The 18,668-nt window shown below is 40.6% G+C and overlaps 1 protein-coding gene across 6 annotated transcripts in view; it reads left to right on the top strand.

Annotated features, from left to right (window-relative positions):
- The window catches only part of ZNF106 (zinc finger protein 106), a 79,004-nt gene that overhangs the window by 23,794 nt on the left and 36,542 nt on the right, over nucleotides 1-18,668 (top strand). For 3 of the 6 annotated variants that reach the window (XM_054667436.2, XM_054667435.2, XM_009428904.5), the window contains exon 3: nucleotides 1,347-1,408. In XM_054667436.2, coding sequence (XP_054523411.1) covers nucleotides 1,347-1,408 — 62 coding nt within the window. Of the gene's footprint in view, nucleotides 1-1,346; nucleotides 1,409-10,154; nucleotides 10,471-10,528; nucleotides 10,730-15,735; nucleotides 17,920-18,668 lie in introns of those variants that run through there. The other 3 variants (XM_016928006.4, XM_016928005.4, XM_063794791.1) reach the window with 2 other exon arrangements.

The following is an 18,668-nucleotide window of genomic DNA, read 5'->3' as shown; positions in this document are numbered from 1 at the left end:
AATAAGAACTTGATAAATATTTGGTGAATGAACGAGTTAACTTCTCTGCATTCTTCAGCATGAAGTTAATCATACTCCCTCAGCAGTATTTTGCAGTTCAAGTGAGAAAATGTTTGAGGGACTTCACACGGAATGCAGTAAATAGCAATAACACAACAAGTGTAGTAGCCCTTTATTATTATATATGTGAACAGCCATTCTTTAATTATGGCATACTGGCTGTGTATACTGTAGAGTGACAAAGGGATAGACATTTATAGCTTTTTGAGTTTTGTGTACGTGTATGTGTACATGTGTGCATGTTTTTTTCTTTTTTCTTTTTTTGAGACGGAGTCTCATTCTGTCGCCAGGCTGGAGTACAGTGGCACAATCTCGGCTCACTGCAGCCTCTGCCTCCCGGGTTCAAGCGATTCTCCTGCCTCAGCCTCCTGAGTAGCTGGGACTATAGGCACGCACCGCCACGCCCAGCTAATTTTTGTATTTTTAGTAGAGACGGGGTTTCATCATGTTGGCCAGGATGGTCTCGATCTCCTGACTTCGTGATCTGCCCACCTCGGCCTCCCAAAGTGCTGGGATTACAGGTGTGAGCCACCGTGCCCAGCCGTGTGCATGTTTTTAAGTGGCAGCTTTCCCACATATTTTCTTCCCTCTAAGGATGGGAAGAAGGGAACCTACTATAAATGTTCAAACTTTTCATTGGAACCAAACAAATCCACTGGGGAAGTGAGGGAGTGGACAGTGAAGATAAAGGATTGATTAAGCTGCTATGTTCAAAGTATTTTTTTTAAAACTTTCTTATCTAGCATAGAGAGGCTCTGTTATGTTTGTAACTCCTATCTAGAATTGATGTATCCATCTATATTCATTCAACAAATGCTTATTGATGACGATATGCTAGGCCCTGTCCAAGACATGGGTAAAGTGAGAGTTGTAGCTTACTCTTGAGAAACTGTGGATAAAAGAAGCCAAATAGTTGAAAAGTTGAGTGATTTGAAAGTTTTTTTTTTTAAATGAACTTTAGTAAATTCTTTATAATGGGATAGAATTTAACCTACTTAGTTTACTCTTAAGTGTTTTGCTTCCTAAAGATAATACTTTCTAATCTTTTTGGAAAGCCACTTAAATATGTCTTTTTAAGAATTCTTTTTATTTAAACATGAAATATATTAAAAAACACAGTTAATTATTAAGGAACTGATTTCAGTATTAAATTGAGAATAACCAAAAACACATTTTGACGTAAGGAGTTTGAGCCCCAATTTTTGATTGAGTAGGAACAGAGGAGTTTTTTTTTTTTTTTCAAAGCAATCCTGCTTAGTTTTAATCTACTTTCTTTTATTTTGAAGGAGATGGACGAACACATGCGGAGCATGTTGCATCACAGGGAACTTGAGAACCTCAAGGGCAGGTATGGGAACGGCTCTCTTCCATAAGTTTGTGAATGTGGGTGGATCTGAGTGATGATGGTGCCTGTCAGTTTGTTTTGCAGTAATCCGTCATAAGCAAATGTTGTCTTATGGCGTAGAACAACCTTTTAGAATTAATACCAAGTGTAGTAGATTTTTGGCATTCAAAAGGGATAAACTCTGATACCTTTGGGCATCTCAAATGTGTGAATTCACAGCAGCCCTATCAAGTAGATTGCAACAAAGGTGAGTTGGGATGAGCTAACTCTCTCATTAGTAAGCTTTCTCATTCCTACGTGCTAGCCTTGCAACTAGGACATTTTGTATTTTTACTTCAGCAGTGTTACAAATTATTGCATGCCATAAACGTTTAGTATTGCTGGAATTGTCTGAGACATCCCAAAGTCTGCTAAATAGCACTGAATCTCATTGGTATAAACAGAATTGGAATATAAACCTTAAATGTATTTAAGAATGCTGGCCAGGTGCAGTGGCTCACGCCTGTAATCCCAACACTTTGGGAGCCCAGGGTGGAAGGATTACTTGAGCCCAGGAGTTTGAGACCAGCCTGGGCAACGTAGAAAGACCTTGTCTCTACAAATAAAGAAATTAGGTGGGTGTGACAGCTAATAGCTGTGGTCCCAGCTATTTAGGAGGCTAAGGTTGGGAGGATCACTTGAGCTTAGGTAGGTCCGGGCTACAGTGAGCTGTGATTGCGCCACTGCCCTCCAGCCTGGGTGACACAGTGAGACCCTGTCTCAAAAAAAAAGAAGAATGCTATTCTGTGATTTGAAGCTTGAGATGTTTAAGGAAAGGAAATCTAATAAGTGGACACCTTTAAAAAATGAAATGTAGGCCAGGTGCAGTGGCTGATGCCTGTAATCCCAGCATTTTGGAAAACTGAGCCAGGCAGATTGCTTGAGCCCAGGAGTTCAAGACCAACCTGGACAACATGGGGAAACCCCATTGTATTAGTCTATTCTCACGCTGCTAATAAAGACATACCCGAGACTGGGTAATTTATAAAGAAGAGAGGTTTAATTGACTCACAGTTCCACGTAGCTAGGGAGGCCTCACAATCATGGCAGAAGGTGAATGAGGAGCAGAGTTACGTCTTAGATGGCAGCAGGCAAGAGAGCTTGTGCAGGGGAATTCCCATTTATAAAACCATCAGATCTCCTGAGACTTATTCACTACCATGAGAACAGTATGGGGGAAACTGCCCCTATGATTCAGTTATCTCCACCTGGCCCTACCCTTGACATGTGAGGATTATTGCAATTCAAGGTGAGATTTGGGTGGGGACACAGCCAAACCATATCACCTGTCTCTATCCCCTGCCCCACAAAAAACCCCCAAAATTAGCTGGGCATAGTGGTGTGTGCCTGTAGTCCCAGCTACTCATCAGCCTGAGGTGGGAGGATGCTTGAGCCTGGGAGGTGGAGGTTGCAGTGAGCCAAGATCACACCACCACACTCCAGCCTGGTGACAGAGCCAGACCCTGTCTCAAAAAAAAAAAAAAAAAAAAGTAGCATGTGTGTATATTCCATGTCTTTGGTCTATTTGTGATTTATTTTGATGTATTTGACTTCTGTCAATTTGAAGTTTGGAAACAAGATAGATGGAGGAACATTGGGAACCTAGGAAATAGGAATTATATCTTATCCCATGAATAATAGTTACAAGTTTGTGTTTTTTTTTTTTTTTTTTTGAGACGGAGTCTCACTCTGTTGCCCAGGTTAGAGTGCAGTGGTGCCATCTCAGCTCACTGAACCCTCCGCCTCCCGGGTTCAAGCGATTCTCCTGCTTCACCCTCCTGAGTAGCTGGGATTACAGGCGTGCGTCACCACATCCGGCTAATTTTAGTAATTTTAGTAGAGACGGGTTTTCACCATGTTGGTCAGACTGATCTTGAACTCCTGACCTTGTGATCTGCCCGCCTCGGCCTCCCAAAGTGCTGGGATTACAGGCGTGAGCCACCATGCCTAGCCAATAGTTACAAGTTTTGATCAGGATGTCAACCTAGGTCATTTGAAATTTATTTTTTTATGACCTACAGTTTAAGATTCTGTTGGCAAATTAATGTGTTATTAAACTTTCAGCATCTCTTTAGCCTATTAGTGGAATTTTTCCCTGCCCCCAGTCTCTTATTGTGTGAAGGTTAGGTCTTAGCAGCAATATAAAGGAGACTGTCACTCACTCAATTTTAGTATGGGGAGCCCTTATTATTTTTAATATATACTTTTTTGAGACAGGGTCTCACTCACTCTGTCACCAGGCTGGGGTGCCGTGGCACGATCACAGCTGACTGCAACCTCGAACTCCTGGGCTCAAACAATCCTCCCACCTCAGCTTACTGTGTAGCTGGGACTACAGGTGTGTGCCAGCACACCTTTTTGGCTTTTATTTTTGGCTTTTATTTTTTGTAAAGACAGGGTTCCTCTCTGTCTTTCATTTGGCCTTTATTTTTTGTAAAGACAGGGTTCCACTCTGTTGCTCAGGGTGGTCTTGAATTCCTGGGCTCTAGCTGATCCTCCTACCTCTGCCTTCCAAAGTGGTGGGACTACAGGCATGAGCCACTCTGCATGGCCAGAAGCCCTTATCATAATACCTTGAATATATACGATCTCTACGTCATTAACATTCAAAATCTATGAAATGCAGTCAACTTTTGATTATGTGGAGTATTTTACTTAAAAATCCCATTTTCAACAGACTTCCTTCTAGAGTTCATTTTATTATGGATGACTTACCTGCCACCCTACCCATATGCACTATATCATTAAACCAAACAAACGAGGTCAGTAAATCTAGTCTGTAGGAGAGAAGCCCATTGCATTCAAAGATTAATGCCTCATTTATTTCAGACGTCACTAATCATCCATTTAAAACATTTTTAAAAGTTTGGGCCGGCCGCGGTGCTCGTGCCTGTAATCCCAGCACTTTGAGAGGCTAAGACAGGAGGATCACTTGAGCCCAGGAGTTCGAGACCAACCTGGGCAACATAGTGGGACCCCTGTCTCTACAAAAAATAACAAAAAACAAAACAAAAAAAAGCCAGGTGTGGTGGGTTGCACCTGTAGTCCAGCTACTAAGGAGGCTGAGGCAGGAGGATCCCTTGAGCCCAGGAGTTTGAGGCTGCAGTGAGCTATGATTGTGCCACTGCACTCCAGCCTGGGTGGCAGTGAGACCCTGTCAAAACAAAACCAAGTCTGGTCACATAAGACTCATGTTTATAATCAATACAGAATCATAAAAAGTTGTTTAAAAAGTAAAAGTCTTCTCTCCACCCCCCTTTCCCCTCTAAATCCTATTTCTCTCTTAGAGGAGACTCAATGGTTGGTGTGTATCCTATCCAGACCTCTTTCTATGTATTTACATACTTATTTATTTATTTATTGAGACCCCAAGCTGGAGTGCAATGGTGTGATCTCGGCTCACTGCAACCTCTGCCTCCCTGGTTCAAGCGATTCTCCTGCCTGAGCCTCCCAAGTAGCTGGGATTACAGGCACGCGCAACCATGCTGGCTAATTTTTTCTCTTTTTAGTAGAAACTGGGTTTCGCCATGTTGACCAGGCTGGTCTCGAACTCCTGACCTCAGGTTATCCACCTGCCTCGGCCTCCCAAAGTGCTGGGATTACAGGCGTGAGCCACCGCGCCTGGCCTATACATTAATATTTATAGATACACATTTTGTTTTGTGATGTTAACTTAACGAACCACATTGTCATTTATGTTTTGTTCTGTAATGTGTTCTTTTCCACCCATGCAACTACACTGTGCTGTGGAGATTTTATCTACCATTTTAAATTATTTGGATCACAGTAAAATAATTAGGAAAAAGGCCCTAAAAGCCTCCCTGAGCTGCCAATGGGAATGTCAGGTTTCGCACCCAAACTCATTTTCTTCAGAGGATAGCCTTTAGTACTTATTTACTCACATATTGGATATAGTGTTCCTGACCTGTAACAAATTATGTTACATATAAGAGAGAAGACAAACAGCAAGAAAAAACAGCTTACGAAATTATAGAAAACCCCATAAAATCTCAAAAATTGTTTACTGACTTGGAGCATTTACTGTAAGGACGGTCTTCACCAGCTTGTACCATAGGGACAAATAATTATCAGTCATTATTTCTTTACCCTGTTATCCTGAGTTTGTGATTATTTCCTCTGGATTTCATTTTTAACTACTGGGTTTCTGACACTGAGACTTTCTTTTTCTCTTTATAGTTGTGTCTACAGTTTTTGGTTGTGATCTGGTTAAGAATTGCAAAGTATGTGTTACTTAGGCTTTGCAGCAAGCTTGAATAAGCAATAAGTAACTGGTCTTACTTGGTTCATGGCTGTGGACATGTGAAACATTTCCCTATTTTTTCCTAATATACTTCTTCAGATGTGTGGGCCGTAAGTAACATCTCCAGATAGAGACTATTAAAAAGGCACAAACCTTTATTTATTCAGCAGCTGTTGTCGGGTAGTTAGAGCAAGCTTAATAAAGAAAAGCTTATGGAGAGAGTATCTTAAGACTTTGTGTTTCACACATGAGAGGAAATTGTGTGGTAACAGGATGAAGCTAATTTAGGCCCTCCTTTAAATGCCCTAAGGAAAATTATTGCCTTTGCTAGCCAAGGAGCAAAGCTGTACATTTCCCCCATGATTATTTTATTTATTCACACAGTATAGTAAGTATTTTAACTGATTGTTAATAAACAATTATCAAGTAACCTCATTAAAAGATTAATTTGCTATTAGGCTTTTAAAACATGGTTTCCCAAACACTGTGTTGAAGCATGAATGCCTGTTGTCTAGAGAACAGAGGTAATAGAGGTAATATGCTTACTCCACACACACTTGAATTTTCAGAAGATGTGGCTACATAGAGAAAGAACAGGGTAGTATAACCACATCTCCTGAAAACGCAGATGTGTGTGGAGGTAACCATATTACCCCTACACACTTTTTGAAGTTTCTTATAAAGTTTTTTTTTGAAGTTTCTTGCAAAGTTTCTATTTTAAACTGGATTTTATTTATAAGAAAAATGTTAGGGATTTGGTTTTTGAAAAATTATTTTTAGTGTTAATTTTTTTTTTTTTTTTTTGAACGGAGTTTTGCTCTTGTTGCCCAGGCTAGAGTGCAATGGTGCAATCTCGGCTCACCGCAACCTCCATCTCCCGGGTTCAAGCGATTCTCCTGCCTCAGCCTCCCGAGTAGTTGGGATTACAGGCATGCGCCACCACACCCAGCTAATTTTGTATTTTTAGTAGAAACGGGGTTTCTCCGTGTTGGTCAGGCTGGTCTTGAACTCCTGACCTCAGGTGATCTGCCCGCCTTGGCCTCCCAAAGTGCTGGGATTACAGGCGTTGGCACCTGGCTAGTGTTAACTTTTATACTGCACTTACTGCGTATGCCCTTCTGGGCAGGGTCTCTGATTTGTTCTCTGTCAAATAATTTTGGAACTATGGTTATATTCTTTCTCACTAGGATTGCAAAATGGTTTGAAAATGTTCCACTGTTAAGAATCCAACATATGTTTGTGCTTTGGGGGTTGCAGGGTGTGTGGGTTTACGATTATGGATGTTTATTTTTAACAGTTAAGTTCTGCGTACTTTATACAACATTCCTTAATATTTTGGAAAGTCAGTATTGCTTTCTAGTTGTGTCTTTTAAGAGCGAAGGGTTTTGATAGTTTGAGCATTAGACAGATTCTCTGCATTTTAGAAGTAAGGATAAAATCATGGATTTTATTTTAAAATACTTTTTAGGGATTATACTAAAGTCCCCAATAGAAAGATGTCCCTGGTACTGCAATATTCAGTTTAGCATTCTATGAGCTTTTAGGTAGAAAAGTAGGCTAAGATATTTTCCATAGTTTTAGAGAGTTTTAAGACAAATATATTTTCTTTTTTTTTTTTTTTGAGGCCAAGTCTCACTCTGTCACCCAGGCTGGAGTGCAGTGGAGTGATCTCGGCTCACTGCAACCTCCACCTCCCAGGTTCAAGCGATTCTCCTGCCTCAGCCTCCTGAGTAGCTGGGATTACAGGCGCGTGCCACCATGCCCGGCTAATTTTTGTATTTTTTTTTTTAGTAGAAATGGGGTTTCACCCTATTGGCCAGCCTAGTCTTGAACTCCTGACCTCGTGATCCACCCACCTCAGCCTCCCAAAGTGCTGGGATTACAGGCTTGAACCACTGCGCCTGGCCAACAAAAAGATTTTCTAACTGGAAAATTGAGTTGATTGGAATGTTTATAGTGTAAATGAGATATTGTAGATTTTGTTTTTTTTTTTTTTTTGAGACGGAGTCTCGCTCTGTCACCCAGGCTGGAGTGCAGTGGCGCGATCTCAGCTCACTGCAAGCTCCGCCTCCCGGGTTCACGCCATTCTCCTGCCTCAGCCTCCCGAGTAGCTGGGACTACAGGCGCCCGCTACCACGCCCGGCTAATTTTTTGTATTTTTAGTAGAGACGGGGTTTCACCGTGTTAGCCAGGATGGTCTCGATCTCCTGACCTCGTGATCCGCCCGCCTCGGCCTCCCAAAGTGCTGGGATTACAGGCGTGAGCCACCGCGCCCGGCCCGAGATATTGTAGATTTGTTATAGTCCTCAGACTGTTCTGATGCTGCCCATTGTGATAGATTTATATAATTAACTTCTTTGTGTGTTGCTTTGAGAAACAGCTTGTTATTAACGTTCAGTTGGAATGAGCTACCATCAATTTAATTGCTTGAGAGAAAAGTATCGGTATCCCTGGTAAACTGGAGAAAGTTGAGGATTATTCTTTTTTCTTTTTTTCTTTTCTTTTTGAGACGGAGTCTCACTCTGTTGCCCAGGCTGGAGTGCAGTGGTGCGATCTCAGCTCACTACAACCTCTGCCTCCTGGGTTCAAGCGATTCTCCTGCCTCAGCCTCTTGAGTAGCTGGGATTACAGGTGCCCGCCACCATGCCCGTCTAATTTTTGTATTTTTAGTAGAGACGGGGTTTTACCAGTTTGGCCCGGGTGGTCTCAAACTCCTGACCTCAGGTGATCCATCTGCCTCAGCCTCCCAAAGTGCTGGAATTACAGGTGTGAGCCACCACGCCTGGCCGAAGATTATTCTTTAAGTGTATAAATGTAGTAAGTGCAGTTGAAAACCCTCACTAAAAATAATGTATTTAAGTACCTGTGGAATTAGAATATTGATATTCTGGGTAATCAGGTATTGATATTTTTAGGAAACCTGGTCAGAGCACATTAAAATGAATCTTAAAAATGTCAGTATTTGAGGTTACAAAGTCAAAAAAGAGTGAAAACTTGCAAATTTTCTCAGTTTTTCTGAGCTCTTCTCCATGATCCTTACAAAATAAGGAACAGTGTTGTTTTTTTAAACTTACTGGGCATTGTTTGAGTGTTTAAACTTTGTCACCCTAAACAAGAGTGTCTATGCTAAGTATTTACTAGAAGACAGTTTCTGTTACAGGTCACCTGAATATTCATTAAAAAAAAAAAAGAAAACTCCTTACCAAAAAACAGCACGCCTAGAATTTAGCTGTTTTTTGGTAAGGTGTTTTTTTTTTTTCTTTTGTTTTTTTGAGATGGAGTCTGGCTCTATCACCCAGGCTGGAGTGCAGTGGTGTAATCTCGGCTCACTGCAACCTTTGCCTCCCGGGTTCAAGCGATTCTCCTGCCTCAGCCTCCCGAATAGCTGGGAATACAGGTGCACACCACCACACCAGGCTAATTTTTGTATTTTTAGTAGTGATGGGGTTTCACCATTTTGGTCAGGCTGGTCTCAAACTGCTGACCTCATGATCTGCCCGCCTTGGCCTCCCCAAGTGCTGGGATTACAGGCGTGAGCCCCACCAAGCCTGGCCTTTTTTTTTTTTTTTTTTCCTTGAATGAATATTCAGGTGATCTGTAACAGTAACTGTCCTCTAGTAAATGAAGTGCCCAGTTTTGAGGGTCTCTTCTGGTTGATGTAAGTTCTGCCTATGTCTAGTTAGGTATTTGTGAGGGAAAGATGGAACAGAGGTGCACGTGTGTGTATGTGTTCTGTCTGGACAAAGATGGCATGTCTTTTTGGGTTGTTGGTTTTTTTTTTAATAGATTGGCATAGGAAGTGCAAAAATATAACTAGTCTAAATCCAAGACACATGATACAGAGTTAAGCCAATTTGGATTGTTGAATGGATACTGCTGTCTTGTAACTATGGTGTTCAGATGTTTCTCATAAATGACTGCATAGTCAGCTGACCCAGTCAAGGGCTTTCCAGAAGCTAAAAAGCAGTTAAATTATTGATCTGCTACAGCTGTGGACACTGATTCAAGACTGGCTTCTGAAGACTGGCTAAGTGAGATTTGCCTGAAGTATGTAAAGTAAAAAAACAAAACAAAGCAAAAAAGTCTGCCTAGTTTAACTAAAAACCTGGTTTTGCATCTCTCTCAACTGTAGCATTTTCTGAAACTTGAGAAAACACATTTGCTTGGCACAGCTGTTAACTTCCTACAACTGAAATGCTTTCCATTCCCTTTAAAATAAGCCCTTCTGAAGCAGAATGTAGATCACATGTATCATCCAGACCAAAAAAGTTTGCCTGGACTACTTCTGGGGTCCGGAATCCTCACATTCCAGGCAGAGCTCCAGCTGTTCCGATTTAGTTACCCACTTGGGATTGGCTGCGCCACCTACTCTTGTTTCCACCCCTTAACTTTCACTGGAAGAAAGCTCTAGACTGAAGATTAAATGTAAGCGCTGTCACCAGGCCTTCTGAGTGCAGCTGGCACCATGGGTGTGCTCCAGAGCAACTTCTGCTTGCTCTGAGCCCCCTGCCCTGCCTCCCCTTTCACCATGTTTCCTCTGACAAGATTTTAAGTACAGCAATTCAAGAAGATTTCTCCTCCTAAACGACATTTATCTGAAGTCTATTGCCTCTTGATTGCTGGAAAAGAATCTTAAACTCATTTCAAAAGTAACTTATAAACAAACTTATTAAAAGTGATGAAAGGAGCATTGAAATTAATTAGCACTAATTTTTCACTGTGCCAAAGTGTGCAGTGTCCTTCAGAGGAAACAATAACAGATCCGGTGAGTGTGCCATGCCAGTGGGGAGAATTGAATGTCCCTCATCTCCCTCTTTCCCTAGGGACATTAGTCATGAGTGCCGAGTGTGCGGGGTCACAGAAGTGGGTCTTTCTGCATATGCAAAGCACATTTCTGGCCAGTTGCACAAAGATAACGTTGATGCCCAGGAAAGAGAAGATGATGGAAAAGGAGAGGAAGAGGAAGAAGATTATTTTGACAAGGAACTCGTTCAGTTAATAAAACAAAGGAAAGAACAAAGTCGGTAAGTAATTGATTTTTTTTAAAAAAGCCTATCTATAACAGAACACAGCAGAGAATATATTTTATATCTTTGTCCTGGTCAGCCCATAGCATTTAAACTTAGGTATAAAGTTTAGCTTGAGGTTGTTGTCTTATTAATCAAAGGGCAATGGAATGTTTTCTTGAACTACTGTAATATCTTCTTAAAAAAGCAAACTTAGTATTGTTCCTACATAAGCTGTAGCTACATATCTGAAATTTTTGACATGTTGGTAACTATGTTGAGAATGGCTTTATTGGTATCCAAATCTTTTTTTTTTTTTTTTTTAAGATGGAGTCTCACTCTGTCACCCACCCAGACTGGAGTGCAGTGGTGTGATCTTGGCTCACTGTAACCTCTGCCTTCTGGGTTCAAGCAATTCTCCTGCCTCAGCCTCCTGAGTAGCTGGGATTACAGATGCCTGCCACCATGCCTGGCTAATTTTTTTTGCATTTTTAGTAGAGACGAGGTTTAACCCCATTAGCCAGGCTGGTCTCAAACTCCTGACCTCAAGCAATCTGCCCACCTCAGCCTCCCAAAGTGCTGGAATTACAGGCGTGAGCCACCGTACCTGGCCAGTATCCAAATCTTTTGAATACCAATAAGTTTTTATTTGGCGTTTAAATTTTCCAGTGGAAAGGTGTTAGAATATAAGCTTCATTGTATAAATTGTATAGTATATAGTATAGTCGTATCGCCAAAATAACAGTGTAGTCTATAGTATATAGTATAGTCTTACTGCCAGATAACATTTCTTAGGAAAATATTTTTTGACTGGTGTGAATTAACGCGGTGCTTCTGCCAAATTTGATTTATCTTTTTGTCTTTGAATCCCCAGTGACTACCACAGTGCTTTCTTGAATAAATTTTTTTGATAAGTGTCAAGATAATTTAAGCAATATAAATTTTCTAATTTGTACTGCATAATTTCATACCTACATTTATACATTCAGGTATTAGGCATTTATGTTTTTACCCTACTGCTTTCTGGTCTAAAGAGTTTAATTATAAAATTTGTTAAAAAGAGTTTAATTAATGAGGTAGAAATTTTCAATGTGAGGGAAAGAGAGAGAGAAGCACTTATGAGGTGGGATAATTTTTTAAGTCCCAGAACATGAAGAGAATCATTTCAGATTCTAAAATAAAAATTTAAAGATTCTTCTTTGAATACTAGTTATACCTGATCTGTACCTCCTTTTTAGTCAGAGGCTTGACTATAAAAAGGAAGTCGTTTTTACTCTATATGTTAAAAGTTTTTTTCCCAGGAGGCACGGTGGCTCAGGCCTATTGTCCTGGTGCATGAGGAGACGAGGCCAGGGCTTCAAGACCAGCCTGGGCAACATAGGAAGCCCTTATCTATGTAATAACAACAACAAAAAATTAAAATTAAAAAATAGTTTTTTGAACAAGTCCTTGAAGGAGACTTTCTTCATCTTAAAATATCAATAAAGGGTGAGCATCCCTAATCCAAAGTCTGAAAATGCACCAAAATCCAAAACATTTGAGTGCCAACATGATGCCACCAGTGGAAAATTCCACACCTCATTTCATTTTACAAAATTATTCAAAATATTACCTAAAATTATCATCAGACTGTGTATAAAAGGTGTATGTGAAACATAAATGAATTTTATGTTTAGACTTGGGTCCCATTCCCGTAATATCCCATTATGTATATGCAAAAATATTCCAAAATCCAAAGCAGTTTGAAATGCAAAACCTTTCTGGTCCCAAGCATTTCAGATACGGGACACTCAAACCACATGGTTCTTAAATCATTTAGTAGCTTAGTCCTTCAAATGACATTTTCATTACTTTTAATATAGTTGCAGTTTACTTTATCCTGCTTTAGGCAGTTGGAGCCTCTGGGAGACTTCTATTTTGTTCTTACATACTAGTGCCATTATTAGCTTTATCTGTGTAAATAATTAAACATTAAGTCAGAATAGATTAGACATTTGTATCATAGTTACTATTTTTTGAGTCTTTTGATGTGCCTCCTTGGTGACCTATTTATAATATCATCTACTTCTTTTTTTTTTTTGAGACAGGGTGTCAGTCTGTCACCCAGGCTTGAGTGCAGTGGCACAATGACACCTCACTGCAGCCTCAACTTCCTAGGCTCCAACAGTCCTCCCACCTCAACCTCCCGAGAAGCTGGAACTACAGGCATGCATCGCCACCATGCGTGGCTAATTTTTTTTTTTTAATTTTTATTTTTGGTAGAGATGCGGTTTAGCCATGTCACCCAGGCTGGCCTCGAACTTCTGGGCTCAAGTGATCCACCCACCTTGGCCTCCCAAAGTGCTGAGATTACAGGCATGAGCCACCACACCTGGCCAAAATCATCTACTTCTTCAGGAGGTTTTTTTTTTTCTTTTTTCCTTCATGAATTTTTAACTTAGATTATTCTTTCTGGTCTATGGGTTTAGCTGAATGCTCCTATCTTCTGAATCTAGCCAATTCATGATGATCTAGGAATTCTACTTTGTGATTTATTTATCCCCCAATTCTCCCATTTCTGATCATATCAGTATAGCTGAGTCAGTGGTCTCCTTGGATGCCAGAAGTTGCATATTGCATAGAATCAAAAGATAAAGGCAATTTGGTTAATGGTTATAAAAAAAATTCTGCTACTGCATGTAATAATGCTTGTTACTTTCTAAAGAGTCTCCTGTTTAGAAATGATTGTAATTTATGTAATATGAGTGGATGTTTGAACTTCTAAATAGAGTTTTAAATTCCGTCTTGTGAAAAAGGAAGAAGTTCAAATTTGTGTCCAAAATATCATAGACATTGAAAGCCTTTAAAGCCAATTAAAGTCAGTATTGAGTTTAAGATTTTTAAGTCAAGGTCAGAGGAAGGAACTTAAATGTGGAAACTTTGTTTTGAGATGTTGATTCTCTGAAGGCCTGTGGTTAAGAGTATAGACTCTGGCTGGAGTCAGACTGTCAAGGTTTAAATCTCTGCTCTACTGCTTTCTGGCTGTCTTATTCTAGGCAAGTTATGTAACCTCTCTACTGCTCAATTTCTCATCTATAAAGTAGGAATAATAAGAATACATGCCATGCCTGTAATCCCAGCACTTTGGGAGGCTGAGGCGGGCGGATCACAAGGTCAGGAGTTCAAGACCAGCCTGGCCAACATGGTGGAACCCCGTCTCTACTAAAAATACAAAAATTAGCCAGGCGTGGTGGCGGGAGCCTGTAATCCCAGCTACTCAGGAGGCTGAGGCAGGAGAATCGCTTGAACTAGAGAGGCGGAGGTTGCAGTGAGCCAAGATCGTGCCATTGCACTCCAGCCTGGGCAACAAAGCGAGACTCCATCTCCAAAAAAAAAAAAAAAAATACTTGCCTCAGGATTATAAAAACTAAGTGAGATAATCTATATAAGGTGCTTAGCATTAAATGCCTGACAGTCAGGTACTCAGTAAATTTTAGCTAGTAGTACTCAGTATTTTGAGCACTTACCACATGCTAAGCACCATGCCCATGCACACCACAGGCAGTTTGTAGAAGAAAATGGTTTTTACACCTATTGCTGTGATGCTTACTGAAGCTTATTCGTGTTTCTGTGGACTCCTCGTCTGACATGAACATGAAACAGCTATAGTTTCTTTTTAAAAACCTCTGGCTCATGAAGCTCCTTATAGCACATATTATGGTTACTACTTGTTTGGTATATGCTATTTTCCTCCTGTTTGTGACCTTACTGTCTCAGCTAGGTTCTAAGCCCTTCACAAACTGGAACTGTACATAAAAGTCTTCTTATACCACTAACAGTTATTGAATGGGTACTGGACAAAGTGTTTATTAATAAAAATAACCATGCAAAGTATCATCTTATTTAAAATAGGTTAAGAAATGGAGTTTTTCAGAAAGAACCTACAACTGGAAAAATCATGGTATTAAGGGCAGCTAAACATAAAATTGTACTAAATATGATAACTAGGCCGGGCGCAGTGGCTCAAGCCTGTACCCCTGTAATCCCAGCACTTTGGGAGGCCGCGGTGTGTGGATTACCTGAGGTCAGGAGTTTGAGATCAGCCTGGCCAACATGGTGAAACCCCGTCTCTACTAAAAATACAAAAATTAGCCGGGTGTGGTGGCGCATGCCTGTAATCCCAGCTAGTCGGGAGTCTGAGGCAGGAGAATTGCTTGAGCCTGAGAGACAGAGGTTGCAGTGACCTGAGATTGTGCCACTGCACTCCAGCCTGGCCAACAGTGCAAGACTCTGCCTCAACAAAAAAAAAAAAAAAAAAGATAACTATAGCTATAAAATATACTTGTTCTTTTTCCAAAAAACCTGCATAATACAAAAATAATAATTGGATGATAGGGACAAAATCTCAGAACATGCCAAGAAAAACAAGACCAAGAAAGGGAGGGAATATAAATGTGCCAAATTTTTGTTTGTTTTTTTGAGACAGTCTCACTCTGTTACCCAGGCTGGAGTGTAATGGCATGATCTCAGCTCACTGCAACCTCTGCCTCCTGGATTCAAGTGATTCTCATTCCTCAGCCTCCCGAGTAGCTGGGGTTACAGGCGTGCTCCACTACGCCTGGCTAATTTTTGTATTTTTAGTAGAGATGGGGTTTCTCCATGTTGGCCATGTTGGTCTTGAACTCCTGACCTAAAGTGATCTGCCTGCCTCGGCCTCCCAAAGTACTGGAATTATAGATGTGAGCCACCACACCTGGCCAAATGTGCCAAATTTTTAATATTTCTGAGTGATGGGGGAGATGGTTGTAATTACTTGAAATTTAAATAATTTAAAATGTTTAATTTTTAAATTAATAAGTTGAGGAATATACGGTTAAATATATCATTTAAAGATATGAAAACAACCACTATTAGATATAAAACTAGACTCGGTTACATATTCTAAGTAACGGGAGGAAAGTACAAGGGAAGTTTGGTGGGTTATGCCTTTCAAGGTAGCATAGGAATTCCTTTAAATCGCTAATGAAAAACTGTTTTTCTTCCAGACAAGATGAACCTTCCAATAGCAACCAAGAAATAAACTCTGATGACAGACGACCCCAATGGAGACGAGAAGACCGAATTCCTTACCAAGACAGAGAGAGTTACAGTCAGCCTGCATGGCATCATCGTGGACCTCCACAGCGGGATTGGAAATGGGAAAAAGATGGCTTTAATAATACTAGGAAAAACAGCTTTCCACATTCTTTGAGGAATGGTGGTGGACCAAGAGGACGTTCCGGGTGGCATAAGGGTGTTGCAGGAGGCTCCTCGACTTGGTTTCACAACCATAGTAATTCTGGAGGTGGTTGGCTTTCAAATAGTGGAGCAGTAGATTGGAATCATAATGGTACAGGAAGGAATTCCAGTTGGCTTTCTGAAGGAACAGGTGGCTTTTCCAGTTGGCATATGAACAACAGTAACGGAAACTGGAAATCCAGTGTACGTAGTACAAATAATTGGAATTACAGTGGCCCTGGAGACAAATTTCAACCAGGCAGAAACAGAAATTCTAACTGTCAAATGGAAGACATGACTATGCTATGGAACAAGAAATCTAATAAGTCAAACAAATACAGTCACGACAGATATAATTGGCAGCGGCAAGAAAATGACAAACTTGGTACAGTTGCCACATATAGAGGTCCTTCTGAAGGATTTACAAGTGATAAATTTCCTTCAGAAGGCTTACTCGACTTCAATTTTGAGCAGCTGGAAAGCCAAACCACTAAACAAGCAGACACTGCTACTTCCAAAGTTAGTGGAAAGAATGGCAGTGCGGTAAGGGAAAAGCCTCGTCGCTGGACGCCTTACCCTTCTCAGAAGACTCTGGATTTACAGTCGGGATTGAAAGACATCACTGGTAACAAGTCAGAAATGATAGAGAAACCTCTCTTTGATTTTAGCTTGATAACTACAGGAATACAGGAGCCCCAAACTGATGAAACACCTAATTCCCCAACACAGAAAACACAAAAAGAAATACATACTGGATCTCTTAATCACAAGGCCTCTTCTGATTCCGCTGCTTCCTTCGAGGTGGTGAGACAGTGCCCCACTGCAGAAAAACCTGAACAAGAGCATACACCAAATAAAATGCCATCATTGAAATCCCCACTCCTTCCATGTCCAGCCACTAAATCATTGTCTCAAAAGCAAGATCCAAAGAATATCTCAAAAAACACCAAAACAAATTTTTTTCCCCCTGGAGAACACTCAGATCCCTCGAACAAGCCCACTGCAGAAGATAACCATGGTCCTTACATATCCAAACTGCGTAGTTCATGTCCTCATGTTTTAAAAGGGAATAAAAGTACATTTGGCTCTCAAAAGCAATCTGGTGATAATTTAAATGATACTTTACGAAAGGCCAAAGAGGTGCTACAGTGTCATGAGTCATTGCAAAATCCACTTCTTAGCACTTCTAAAAGTACCAGGAACTATGCAAAAGCAAGTAGAAATGTAGAAGAATCTGAAAAAGGGTCTTTGAAAATTGAGTTTCAAGTGCACGCACTAGAAGATGAAAGTGATGGAGAGACATCTGACACGGAAAAGCATGGAACAAAAATTGGAACCCTAGGTTCTGCAACTACAGAATTGTTATCCGGCAGCACTCTAACTGCTGATGAGAAAGAGGAGGATGACCGCATCCTGAAGACTTCTAGAGAGCTATCCACTTCCCCATGTAATCCCACAGTTCGCCAGAAAGAATCTGAATTACAAATGACATCTGCAGCCAGTCCACACCCTGGCTTATTGCTAGACTTGAAAACCTCTCTAGAAGATGCACAGGTTGATGACTCTATTAAATCTCATGTATCTTATGAAACAGAAGGCTTTGAGAGTACTAGCTTGGATGCAGAGCTTCAAAAAAGTGACATCAGTCAGCCCTCGGGCCCTCTCCTGCCTGAACTAAGTAAGCTTGGCTTTCCTGCCTCACTTCAGAGGGATCTAACCCGGCACATTAGTTTGAAGAGCAAAACTGGAGTACACCTTCCTGAGCCAAACCTCAATAGTGCCCGCCGCATTCGCAATATTAGCGGTCACCGAAAGAGTGAGACAGAGAAGGAGTCTGGGCTCAAGCCAACCCTACGGCAGATTCTAAATGCATCTCGGAGAAATGTCAACTGGGAACAGGTCATTCAGCAAGTAACCAAGAAAAAGCAAGAGCTGGGCAAAGGCTTACCCAGGTGTGTGCTGCTTTTCGGTGTCTTTTTTTTCCTCACTTTCTTTTTAAGTAACCCTTTGACCCTGATCAAGAGAATTCTACGTGTTTCATTTAATTAAATGTTTGCCAACAATATCTGTTGTAGATGTCTTGATTTAATATCAAATAGTGACTGATACTCTATGACAGATGGAATAAAGTATTTCCTAGCAGAGAGTGCAGGTTAAAATGGAAGCACACCTACTTGAGAAACAAGATGGTGGTGTAGGAAAAAAGTCATCGCTTTACAGGGGTAAAATCCGTCACTTTATAGGGGTAGAAAATGACAGCATAAAAATGTAGAGCTATAGATCTGTGTCTTTTTCTAGATCTTAATTTTGGAATGCGTGCTATAACTTAAATACAACTGTTCTCATTACCTTTTACTTAGAACCTACGAATAGTTAACTTTTCTGTATGTACTCTGGGCATTATGTTTATGACTACCACATGCTTTCTCTTAATTAAGCACTTGTGTAATATTTTGGCTCTTCATCTTATGTTGAGGTACTAGACTTTTCTGAATGGTAAAACAGTGTTCAACGTAAGTTTGCTACTTCAAAGTCATAACTCTGCTGCATGATGATACAGTTCTCCAGGCTTCAGGGGCATTTCTGTACTTGTTGAAATAATGGATTTATTTCCCCCCACTTTCCTTTCCCACACCTTGTGAGTAGCACTTGAAATTGTAAGTATAAAGCACTTGTAAGTGCTCAGTAAAAGGGTTTTTTT

The sequence above is a fragment of the Pan troglodytes genome, chromosome 16, assembly GCF_028858775.2.
Source record: "Pan troglodytes isolate AG18354 chromosome 16, NHGRI_mPanTro3-v2.0_pri, whole genome shotgun sequence".
Taxonomy (NCBI): domain Eukaryota; kingdom Metazoa; phylum Chordata; class Mammalia; order Primates; family Hominidae; genus Pan; species Pan troglodytes.
The sequence above is the reverse complement of the archived record's forward strand: the minus strand, read 5'-3'. Positions and strand labels throughout refer to the sequence as shown.